The sequence below is a fragment of the Gasterosteus aculeatus genome, chromosome 4 (assembly GCF_964276395.1).
Source record: "Gasterosteus aculeatus chromosome 4, fGasAcu3.hap1.1, whole genome shotgun sequence".
Classification (NCBI taxonomy): Eukaryota; Metazoa; Chordata; class Actinopteri; order Perciformes; family Gasterosteidae; genus Gasterosteus; species Gasterosteus aculeatus.
The window spans coordinates 7,961,117-7,973,370 of NC_135691.1; the positions used below are offsets into that span (position 1 = coordinate 7,961,117).

The window sequence follows — 12,254 nt, forward strand, 5'->3', positions numbered from 1 at the left end:
AGTCAGTCAGTGGGGGACCGGGCTCTGTTGATGAGCCCGACTGCCGACGGGAAGAAACTGTTCGTGTGGTGGGAGGTCGTAGTCCTGATGGACCTCAGCCTCCTGCCAGATGGAAGGGGCACAAACAGTTTATGTCCGGGGTGAGAGGGGTCGGCCGCGATCTTTTTAGCTCGCTTCAGAGACCTGGAAGCGAACAAGTCCTCCAGGGACGGCAGATTGCAGCCGATCACCCTCTCTGCAGAGCGGATGACACGCTGAAGCCTGCCCGCAGAGAATATACAAAGAATATTTGTATATTGTATTTGAACGTTTGTAAGAGTGACTTCTCACTAACTCCGACCAAGTTAACTACTCAGGCAACAGCACTCGATAAAATATTTGAACCCAGTTAACGCAACTTTGTTTAAGTCTTCCGAAAGTAACCAAAATTGACCCTGGAAACGAAACCGCCACCAGCTGCAGTAAGTTAGATCGGAGAAAGCGAGACGCATTGGAAGTAAAACAAACAGACGCTCGACATACAGCGGAGAACTGTGCAGAGGATTTCCTCCACGTGTCAAACAGAAGGGGGGTGAGTGGCAAACAGACCACTTAAAACACTGCTATTCTAAACTAGCTGCTAGGCTAAGCTAGCTGCTATTCTAAGCTAGCTGCTAGTCTAAGCTAGCTGCTAGGCTACTTGCATCTCAACATCTAACGTCACCCTGCGCAAAACGTCCTGGCTAAATGTCGGCAGATTGATGGCACTTCAAATACAGCCGTCAAATAATTGTTAAGAGTTGAGAGGACAACAAAGTGCACGAGGACAGCAGGGAGAGTCGCTAGTTCAACATATTCCAAGTGTTAGTCGCGATTAAGGAATTTCAAAACGTGTGATTAATTAGTAAATTGTTCGTCTTGTTAATCTATTGACGGCCTTATTTTTTAAGGTATTTGAAATTTCTATTTATCGGAAATTACTGTCAGCTGACAGGGAGTAAACATTAACTGAAGCTGTTGCCCCTTTCAACCCACTGAAAGAGCCAAAATGGAGCATGAGCAAAGAGACCTCAAAATATGAATGAACCTGGACTTGAGCACGCTAGGTGTCTTTTGATATTTTAAATGATTTGTTGTTGGTTACGATTACTGGGATCTATCAATTAACATTCTGTGACACTCTTTCCATCTTTCTTTGTCTGAAATATTTTTACTACATAACAGACATCCACCGATCCAGCAGCATCTCGTGGGGGCGGTGAGGAGAGTGTCACCGGGGATCAAGCGGATCCATGTCAGTGTGCCGACACTGTGGAGAAACCGCACTGCTGCGCCTCAACCTCCTCCGAGCATGTCGGAGGAGGCCCGTCCACCTGTGAGCAGTTTGGGAGTTTCAGTAAAAGAAGCAGTGTGACGACTCATCAGTGGATTCACACTGTGAAGCCCTTCATCTGTGACCAATGTGGGAGGAGTTTTCGCCAGTATTCATCTTGGTCGAATCATCAAAGCATTCACACTGAAAAATGAAGTGTGGCCTGTGAGTCTCTGGAGTAAAGCGTTAGCCTGGATTGTTTGCAAGTTCACATTCAAATTAAAATGTTTATTCTGAATACAACTTCAGTTGTCATTTATTATAATGAATGCTTTACACTATTAAGGTACAGCAGCTAATACACAACCCACAAAACACTCATACAAGTAAAAGTCCTGCATTAAAAATTGGACTTAAAGAGATTTAAACAGAACATTCATGTTGAGTTGATGCTGGTGGTCCCTGTGGACTAAAGGGACTAAACGTTTTTGAGCACCAGCTGGGGTTTGAGCTGAAGAAACTTTTTACGGCACACACCCCCTTCTACATCCTGACCTCATTCACGCAAGACCAATCCCCAATAAAAAATAAACCGAACAAAGGGGCAACTGCAACATTGTATCATATTAATCCCGAATCGGAACAAACAAACTACAGGTGGGGAAATGCCTTGAAACAATGCAGCAACGTTTGGCTCGACTGCTGTAAGTTGGGGACAGAATTGAAATCCAAAGGAAAACTTGTGGTCTTCGATCACCCAACGCTATCTCCAGAAAATCAAATCGGAGATTAAATGTCTTTGAGAAAGCCAAGGTCAGAAGCTTTCCACCCAAACTGTGCAGTAGAGAGCGCCCCCTGCTGGAGAGACACGAGCAGTGCGGCTGCATTTCACACATTCCCATCATGAGGCTGTTTAGTTTCTGTGTCAGCGACAAACCAACGAGACAAAGACCTCACAAACTTTGGCTCATGTTCGCTTTATTTTCATACAGTACAGTGGTCATGTAAAGCATTGCAAGTGGCTACATTGATACTACAGTGGCATCTGAGAATATATTATAACTCATAATAATCGTATGTATTGCATTGATAATGTTACCTCTATGAAATGTTACTTGCTGTACACAGGAAATGCAGAATGGACAGAAAACATTTTTTCAGATCTTTGTTTAACAAGGACATGAAAATAATACAAAGAAACAAGATACAAATCTTTATCCTGATTAGTCTTTTTAAGGCTCAAATGCAAATAGTGTTTTTTGTTTATCATAGAAGGATGTTAAGCAGCGCAGAATCTTATGACAAGTTGCTATTTTTTGGACTATTTGTTCAATTCTAATTGAAAATATGCAATTAACTCAAGCTAACCTTTACATTTCATAACAGTTTGAGATTAAAACCGTGAGTCAAAACTTATGTTTTTTGCATTTTGACACATGCAATTTCAGGAGTTACTTGAGCTAGCAGCATATTTTTTTATTTTATGCACGTGTGAAAGCATTGAGTGTAAAGTTTAAATTACAACTTAAACAGCTGACTACCATTACTTTTTCTACAAAGCACTAGTAAAATAATAATTTGGCTTTCAAAGAAGCGCTTATTTATTCTGCTTTCTGTTTGTGCCAAATTGGCCTAGTAACCAGCATGCATGTTGGGTAATATTGTGTCTACATCAACAAGGCAGTATTAGCATGAATGGGAAGACCTGGATGATCGTGGTCGTGGGATCCGATTTTGTGGAGCGTTAGTTGGACTGCAACAATCTTAAATAATAACATTATCCTCCATCACACACCTTGTGCCGCACACACTCGTCACTTGTGTCTATTGCGAACTTGAAGCAGCGTTGGCGTCTGCTCCATGATCCGCAGTAAGAGGTTGTCGATGTAGTCCTCCAGGTCTCGGACCTGTAACTTGACCTTTTTCAGCTCCGCCTCACACTTGTGCATCTGCGCTGTCTGCCGCTCGGAGGCCGCCGCCTGCTTCTGCAGGTCCATTTCCTTCTGCAGGAGCAGCGAGATCAGCTCCATGTTGGTCAGGTGCTGGTACTGGGCCGAGTGGTCCACCGGCACCTCCTACGAGACAGCGAACGGAACCGCACACATTTATTATAGTGCGAGTGCTTTCATCATTATTACGTCAATAGCGTTATCTACATAACTCCGTTAACAACAGAGTTTACAAAGTGCCTTTCACTGACAGAGCAAACACAATTTGATAAAATAGTGTCAACAATAGATGAAACTATAAAAACAATTAGAACAATAAGCGGAGAAGTTCAATCCTATGTGATTTATCTTTTTTTCACTGAAAAATACCTTTGTGTCTAATGGTGTTTCAACACCACCAAAGACACTTTTAATTAAAGATCACGAAAAAGCAGGTAATATTTATGGGCTATTCTAGACGCATTAGTAATATTAGATGTGTTCTTGTTTCTGCGTACCGGACTCCTCTCAGGTTCGGCTGCCACCTGGTGGCCGCCGCGTCCAGGGTTGATGGTGGACCTCAGCTTCTCCAGAACCGAGCGACCGTCCTTCTTCTCCAATTGACTGGAGGTCAGCGGCTTCACTGGATGGGTTCTGCAAAGTAAAGTCGTCAGCACTCGTATTTGAACACACTATGGTCCAATTAGGACCAGCAGCCATATCTGTCGAGTAAGTGCAGTGATTTACTCGCTACTGGAGGAGGAAATGGTCTCGGGGTCACAGGGTTCACAGAGAGGTAAAGTTTAAAAACAAAAAGTCTGCATAGCAACCAAGATTAAAAGCCACTCTGTGATCACAGAAGAAAGACGAGCTGCGTTTCTCTTGTTTGTTTGGTTGTTGATCATTAAAGTGATTACATTAAAATGAATAAATAAGTGACTTTATGGTCCTTTGTCTGTAATTTCAAAGTCAACAAAGATGATTAAAGCATGAATATTCTAAATATGAAGACTCCTCATCGGTATCTGCTGTAAATAAAATATGAACAAAAGTATTGTGCATACAGGGCCTCACAGGGAACACAAATGATTTGTTTCCTGGGACTGATTCACGGCATCATCATCATCAAAAAAAAAAAAAAACAGCACGAAAAACTGAATAATGGGATGAATAACATAAATGTGAAGCAAAGCCAAGAGCAACCCAGCAGGTATCATCCAACCACGTTGGATGTAACAAACAGAACTAATAACATGCATTCAACATCCAGCCGGGCCAGCAGTAAAAAAAGCGAATGTGTTTGTAGCGTATGTGGAGACCTACGGCTTGTCAGAGCGCCACGCGTGGGGTTCTCACCTGCTCTCCTGACGGGGCAGGCTGCAGGCGGGCTGAGTCTCCTCAGGCGAAAGTGAGTGCCGTGCATCGACTGGGGGCCGGTCAGTGGTGGAGCTGGTGGAGTAAGAGGTGTAGGGAGCCACAGCCAGAGTGGTGCTGGGCCCCGTGTTCGAGGGGTGCGAGGAGGGGCAACAGACAGGGGTAAGGTGGAGCCCAGCCGGCGGGTCTGCCGACAGGGGGAGCGCGCGCGGGACGGAGGAGAAGGAGGAGGCTTCCTGCAAAGATTGCCCAATCTTTGACTTTGACGGGGTTCTCGGGTTCGGTGCCACCTGAGCGTGAAGCTCTTCAAAAGCTGTTGGGTTGTCTTTTGAAGACGCTAGTGGTGTCGCAGTGGGATCGTCGGGATTTGTGGGGATATCTGCCAGTGCCACTGAGGAAGGGAAAGCTGATTTGGAGGGCTGGTACGACAGCGGCCCCTCACTGGATCCTGAAAGGTTTTGAACGAGGGACAGGAACTGCTCCAGCTCTCTGTCTCCACCCTTGCTTTGGTGGCTCGGGCTGCCGCTGCTGTTCTGTCGGGACACTCCTTTTGGTCTGAAACGTGCACTCACCACACCAGGAAAGGTCTCCTTTGGGTTCAGTGGTCCTGTTTTAGCCTGCGTGTTTCCATTATCATCAAAGTCATTTTGTGTCTTAATAAAATCCCTTACAGTCCTGGATAAAACTTCACGGGTTTCAGCGTCTTTATCAGAGGTTTGACTTTGTTCCGAAAAAGCAGCCATCTCTCTGCTGTTCAAGCCGGGTTTACCGCGTTGGACCACGTTATTCAGTTCACTGTATTCCTTGCAAACTGGAGAGAATTGGTACAGTTTGTTGGATGAAGCAGTTATTTCAAAGGAAGAGTTCATCTCAGGAATGTAGGTGTCCTTCAAAGTGAACACATCCGGAGGTGTGGTCGCCGCCTCGACGCGGTAAGCAGCTACCTGTGAAGCTTCTGTGGGTTGTGGGAAGGTCCCGCCAAAACTCATGGTGCCTTTGAGAGTGTCAACTACCTCTGACTGAGAGGAGCCGTCCGAATCAATGAAACCAAAATCTGAGTTGTTAACATTCATGTTCAGATCTCCTAACATTGATGAGGAAGACGCATTATTGTTGATGCACGTGGTTTCAGAGGGATAGAACTCCACCTTCTCTGCAGGAGCGGTTGTAATGTCAAGTGCTTCCGGCTTTATGGAAGCAGTTGATGGAATGTTTGAAATATCTGCTCCAATTGTCTCACTATTAACAAGTACCTTTGGTCCTAAGTTCACAGATGTGTTTGTCTCTTCACTGCTCAGCGACAAACGATTAACTTTGGGTCGTCCGTAGTTTCCTCTGCACGTGCGTCCATACAGGTCTTGCTCAAACAACGTCCCTCCCCAGCGGTCCGTTTCATCCTCCAAAGGTTCATATTTAAACTTTTTGAGCTTCTCTTCGCCCACGAATCCCTCCTTCGCATGCGGCTGAGAGGCGGCGCTGAGCGAGTCGGAGGCCTCGCTGCCAGTGTGAGGGTCTGGAGACGCGACGTTTCTCTTGTTTTCTCCCTCTCTTCCACGTTGCAGCGAGGCCACTCCGGTCTGCGAGAGCAGGTAGGCTTCTTTATGGACAGCCAGCTCCTGACCCCTGTGCAGCCAGCCGTCAGAGGAAATCTCGTTCACTGAAGCCCGGAGAAGTTTCCGCGGAGGCAAAGGCGGAGGCTCCTCTTCGCACGTTTGCAGCTCTTGCGCAGGATTATTTGTGCCGCTGCCAACCGGAAGATAGCTATGTCTGTGAGACGGGGTTGGAGTGGTTCTCGGCTGCGTCTGAGGAGGTCTCCCTTTAGGGGAGTTGAGCCTGCTGGAGGCAAAGGCGTCGAACGAATCGTCCGACTCTCCTGCGCTCTCTGACATGGAGCGAGGTGCGGAGGGACGAGGCGAGGCTGCTTCGGGTAATATCGCAGGGAGGGATATCTGCCTAGCTACTGGCCTTGGGCGCTCCCGCCTCATGTGAGCCACGTTTGTAGCTTTCACACCGCGAGCAGGGCTGGACGCGCAGGGCCGGGAAGGCAGAGTGGTGTAATGAAATGGGGATGAGCCGAATGGGGGGGACCTCTGGGACTCTTCCGCTATGAGATCCTCAAAAAAGGGGTTGCGCTGCGCACGCAAAGGGAAAAGGTTGGCGGGGGAGATTGCGGTAGAGGAGGGGGAGTTGGAGGGTGTGAATGGATTGGTGTGATTGCAGTCGTGAGGTGAGACATGACCGGAGGGGGAGGCAGGAGGAGGGGAGAACTGGGAGGATAAGGGGGAGCGAGGGGGGAGGGGAGGGGGTGCTCTTTCTACCTTAGGAGAAACTTCCAGCCTGTAGAGGAAAACAGGGCACAATAGTCTTCTTAGTATGTGCCGTGTTACCAAATGGGGAACAACTTTTTGGGAAAAAACAGACATCAGAAAAATGGGGTGACATTTCTGTTACCTAAAAAACTTTCTATCGTCAGCAGACATCAAACTGCCCGGATGAAAGAATCATGAAAACAGGAACTTAAATTAAAAAAAGGCCGAGCTCATTTGCAAAATAATCAAGCAAAACAAATAAAATGCATTGTAGCCATTCAGGATCATCTGCACTGGCAGCTAACCAGCTTTTTTTTTTTAAACCACCGTGATGTTGCATCCTTGATAAAGTATGTAAAGATGATGGAGATGCTCGAGTGCCATTTGTGTAAAATATAGTGTGAGATAATGAAATGGTGAGTAAACCAATTTTCTGATGAGCATGAAGCAGAGCAAACACGGACCTCAGGACACGCGGCTGAGCGCCGGCCTCTCGCGAGCCAGGATCCTGTGCCGGGGTTAGAAAGTGCGTCCAAACGCTGTGGAGCCCCAACAAAAGCCTGTAAGCAAACTCACCTCGGCTTGTTCTGAGATTCCCCGGAGCCGAACCAGCCTTTGAGCCTCCCCTCAGACGTCGAGGCAGCCTGGTTCAGGTCGGACTTAGCTGGCAGGGAATCACTCCTCCCTCCGGAGAATAACGTCTTTCTCAGCTTCCTCCCTATGTCGGGTGAAACCGCGGCAGGTGAGACGACCGGCATCTCCGCCTGCACGGGGCGACCCCCTCCCCGGATCGGAGGCGACGCAGCCTGAGCTTCCTTTTCTTCCTCCTTTTCCTCTTTCCTTATCTTGTCAAAGGACCAGCGTCGTCCCTCGGCGGTGGAACCTCTGTCCTTGGTGAGGTTCTGCAGGGATCGAGAGAGAGGGGAGCACTTCCCCAGCAGGGCCAGCTTGGACTGGTGGGCCGCCGAGGTCTTTGGAGTCGACGGCTCGGAGTTGTAGACGTGGCTGCCGTTGATGCACAAGGAAGACTTGGACTGAGTCATGGTCGGGCCTTTCAGGGACTCCACTGCCAGATTCGATCGAGGGATGGCTGTCGTGATCTTACTGGCTTCATCGCTGAAGGCTCGCTTGTGTGTGAGGATCTTTGTGGTGTGCTGGCTGGTGAGCACTGATGGGAGGAGGAATAAATGCATTATGGAAAACAAAACTAAACTAAAAGTAAATCGGCAAAAGGTTAGTGGATTATTATCATGCATGAAGTCACATGGACATACATAATGCCATGGCCTACCTTTTTTAGCTAAATCTGTCTCTCCGTAATGGGTGTCCACCCTCACTTTGCTAGTGTAGATGGGTGAGCTGGGAGGGTCTGACATCAGATCCAGGCTGGGCGGGGGGCCGGGGGTCTCACTGGCCATGGAGGACACGCTACTCTCTGAAGCCAGGGACGAGCATGACCTGGTGTCGGGCGACTTACGCAGCCTCCCTTTGAAGAAATCTTTCACCTTGCTCCTCTTCTCCTCCGTCACCTCCGGGTCTCGCGCCTCCGCCGGTCCGCCGCCGCCCCCCTCCTGACCAAACGGCTGACCCGGGGTTCCGGACAGGGCGGCGTAGCGGCCGGGCAAAATGGCCGAGGAGGACTCCACGTCGCCCCTCTTCCTCCCCGTGACGCGGTCCTTGAGCTTGCCAAAGGCGGAGCGCGATTTGTCCTTTATGGTGAGGTCGAACATGCTGGCGGTCATGTTGTTGCGAGTGAACTGGACGGTGACCTGAAGTTCCCCGCGTTCCTTGGCCTTTCTGCCCGCCTTCGAGTTAAGCTTGAACCACCTGGAGGCACAAAGGAAAAGGGACTGTGGATCTTTATCACTGCTTTAAATAAACGCGTCGCTGAAGAGTGGCGTGTTTGCACGTCAGAGGTTGAATGTGTTTTCTGGCCTTGCAGGGACTAAACAATCCCGCACAAAAAAAACATTGATTTCCTCTTGGCAAACCTTTCCACGCATTACATAATCTGAAAATACTGCTTATGGGTTTTCACCCGACTGTTTTTCCACGAGGTAAGAGACAAAACTGTACCAAGGGTCAACCTATGAAATTCTCCTGCTAAATTCTTGGAGTGGACCAGAGAAAGTGTTTCAGAGCCAAAACTAACAGCAGGAATTCAGTGGGTTTCACTGAGCGGCGCAGAGAGGGCGGAGAGCCCACAATTGAAGCCAGATGTGCTGTTTTGCTTTTGAGGGGAGTCCTGTTGAGTCACCTGTCAAATACTCACAGTCAGGCAAATTGGAAGGACTCCGAGCTATTTTCAAGATGCTCCGCAGCAAATAAGTAACTTACAGTATGTAAACTGCACTCACATTCTAACTCACTCACTAAGCCACAAAGAACCGACACAACTACACATTTTCTACCATAGTTCATTATCATGGGCATGCCTTGCATATTTTTTATGTTTTCACTTTCCGGCAGTTTTCAAAGCTCAATGTGCTGAAGAATCAGTCACTCCTCCATACATCCATGTTCTATTTATATCAGGGTGTTGATACCTAATTTAATTATCCCTTTATCTTTATCAACAACATTAAAATGATCCACATGAATGCACCATCAATTCTAATCCAAATTCTAAAACGGCACATTTTGCATAATGACAGCTTTTACTTTTGGTACTTCGGGTTTATTTAATGCTTCTATGGACTGTTCTTTAAGTAAACAAGTGAATAAGTGTGGTATTGATACTTGTATTTAAATAAAAGATATCCAATTACATGTTTCACTCGGGTCTGTCCAACACATCACATCACTACAGTGCAGTAGTGAAGAAAATGAAGGACTTGCATTGTGCTTAAATATGGAAGCTTTCTGGCTGCAATCACTTGTTCCACAGTGGAAACAGCAACTCGTCTTGATGATTTGCATTGCATTGTGGGAAACACAGCCTAGAGGACAAGCATTTAATGAGCCTATAGTTGCATTTATGGTTCAAGCTTTGTTGTGCAAGTCTCATTCTATCTTTCATCAGCTGTTGTGTTTGTAATCATAATGAACTTATCTAATTAGGAGAAAAATCATGAGAAATATATTTTAAATGAAGAATTGAAGTTACTTGTCATCCTCATGTGAATTTGACCAAATAAACTAACTATATCCAGTAGTGGATGCAGTATGGAAGAATATTTACTCATGTGTTGTGTTTAACAACTTACCGTAACATACTTGTACATTACTTAATCATTTTCATTTCATGCTACTTAATAACTCTCCACTGCATTTAGAGCCAATATTGTATAATCCATCTAACAGCTATTTGTTACTCTGCAAATTTTGATTATAACATGAAATACAATGAACTCATGAATCGTGATGGGTTATACAAATCAAATCACTGCAGTCTAAAGTAGTTTAAATGAACTAGCTGCAACAGTAAGGATGTTTGCATAATTATTATCCATTTGTGTGATTATGGGAGGTGCCATTCTGCATAAAGTGTACTTTACTTTTCACTGGTTTAAGTATCTGTATTTCTACACTGTGGTATTGTTGCTTTTACATGAGGGCTTTGTCTGAAACCAATGAGCCATCACTTCTATCAGGCGTGTGAGTGCAGTACACTGTGCATGTGGCTCATGGTTTGTCATGCAGCTTCATCGCAATGCAAACACAACGTACTCATCTCGAGGGCACGTCCCCTCATGGAATATCTTGTCCAGAGGAATGACGGTTTGACCGAGAAACACGTCAAGCCCGATAAGCACCCGGTGCATGACCGTGAGGACCAGGTCCCCGCTCCCCGGGGGGTAAGCGCCGCGGCCGCCATCCTCCAGGATCCCGGGGAGCAGCTCGAAGCAGCACTCCTCATTCCACTCGGGCACCGCCGCCTTCTCCACCAGCCCGGTGGTGTACTTCTCCTTCCCCACCTGGATGGTGGTGTAGAGGTAGCGGCTGCCGTGCGTGCCCTTGGTGCGCAGTGCCCGTGCGCGCAGGACGGTGATGTTGACATGCGTGGGCACCCACCGCTGATCGTCGTCCAGGTCTATCAGTGACATCATCCTGCACAGCGGGGAGGGGGGTCCTGTCTGCGCGTCCTCTATTGATCGTAGTATATTACGCAGAGCCCTCAGATCATCTGGAGATCACCTCCCGGACACCGCCCGCTGGATTGCACCACAGTTTCCGTGCTGCGCAAAAAAAAGGAAAACGCCTCTGCAGGATATCTCCAAAGTGTGAGTCTGAGTCTGACGGGGTGTCAGCGGGGTCAGCGCGTCAGATGGAGGCGGCGGGTTCTGCGTCATGGTCTGCGGGACGTACCCGGATCCGATCGATCAACCAAACGACCGGAACCGTCGCCAGAGGACTCGTGGTGCATGTCGCATCAGTTAGTTTACCGTCCGAGAGCGCGGAGCGCAGCGTGCACGGCGCAACGTGCACGGCGCGGGGGGAGGACGCGCATTCACAGCAGCGTGTCCTCGTGCCGAGCGGCAGGACGTAGCTGACCGGAAACGTTCGTGAAAATGATTGGATGACATCCTTCATTATTCGTTGTTGCCGAGAAGTATTGTCTCAAACGAACTCGAAAAAAAAATTAAAAATAAATAAAAATAAAAAAATAAAAAAATATATATATATATAAAACGAGAAGATGTTGAATTATCATATGTTGTAAAATGATAAGATAATTCAGAACGGATTTATTGTAATTTATACTCATCAATAATTATTTTGTTTACACACGTTGAGGTGCACGAGCACTCGTGGACAGACCAGCACATTGACATGAAATGAAACAAGAGATTTTACTGATGAACTTCACCGGGTCGCTGTCATTGTTTTAGCTACACCGCCACCTGGTGGAGACGAGCGAGACTTCAGGGTGAGAAGAATGAGCTGAAAAGAGAGCATCGACTTCAAAAACATATGAAAGACCAGGTGGAGGTGACGTGAGATTGTGTCTTTTGTATGGGTTGAAAAAGGAAGAATATGCATTTCTATATTGTAATATTACATCATGTCCGTTTTGTTTCCATTTGGTATTTGCTTATTCCACTTCAGTCAGTAATTACATTCATTTATATATATTGTTTAACAACAATAAAAACAAAATGTCAGGGATTGCGGGAGGTAGGACTCAGACGCAGAGTTCAAAAACAAAAGGGACTTTTAATAGTCAAAAGCAAAAACAAAAGGCCAAGGGGCAAAAACACACAGGAAACAGGGGGGAAAACAGCAGGCAGGAAACTATGAACACCCACGACGATTGACAAGGACATGCGTGGCCAAAGACAATGACGCGACAAGTGACAACAGACACACATGGTTTAAATACACAAGGGAGGTGCAGGTGATTGGACACAG

The 12,254-nt window shown here is 46.9% G+C and overlaps 1 protein-coding gene and 1 long non-coding RNA gene across 2 annotated transcripts; one reads left to right on the plus strand and one right to left on the minus strand.

Annotated features, from left to right (window-relative positions):
• Positions 1 to 1,594, plus strand: LOC120816902 (uncharacterized). Its single transcript, XR_005711911.2, has 2 exons — positions 1 to 571; positions 1,204 to 1,594. It is a non-coding gene; the product is annotated as an uncharacterized LOC120816902 (long non-coding RNA).
• Positions 1,595 to 2,252: 658 nt separating this feature from the next.
• On the minus strand, positions 2,253 to 11,405 carry rab11fip5b (RAB11 family interacting protein 5b (class I)). Its single transcript, XM_040174785.2, has 6 exons — positions 10,572 to 11,405; positions 8,194 to 8,729; positions 7,479 to 8,070; positions 4,576 to 6,930; positions 3,738 to 3,873; positions 2,253 to 3,366 (listed from the first exon to the last, which is right to left on the minus strand). Exons 1-6 carry the CDS (start codon positions 10,949 to 10,951, stop codon positions 3,106 to 3,108), a joined length of 4,260 nt encoding a protein of 1,419 aa, XP_040030719.2. The 5' UTR covers positions 10,952 to 11,405; the 3' UTR covers positions 2,253 to 3,105.
• Between the last annotated feature and the right edge of the window lie 849 nt (positions 11,406 to 12,254).

Coding starts and splice junctions, on each gene's coding strand:
- rab11fip5b (XM_040174785.2), bottom strand. CDS start 10,951: ATGATGTCACTGATAGACCTGGACGACGATCAGCGGTGGGTGCCCACG. Junction 8,071..8,193: donor GACAGATTTAGCTAAAAAAG/GTAGGCCATGGC, acceptor TCCTCCCATCAG/TGCTCACCAGCCAGCACACC. Junction 6,931..7,478: donor GAATCTCAGAACAAGCCGAG/GTGAGTTTGCTT, acceptor TTTCCTCTACAG/GCTGGAAGTTTCTCCTAAGG.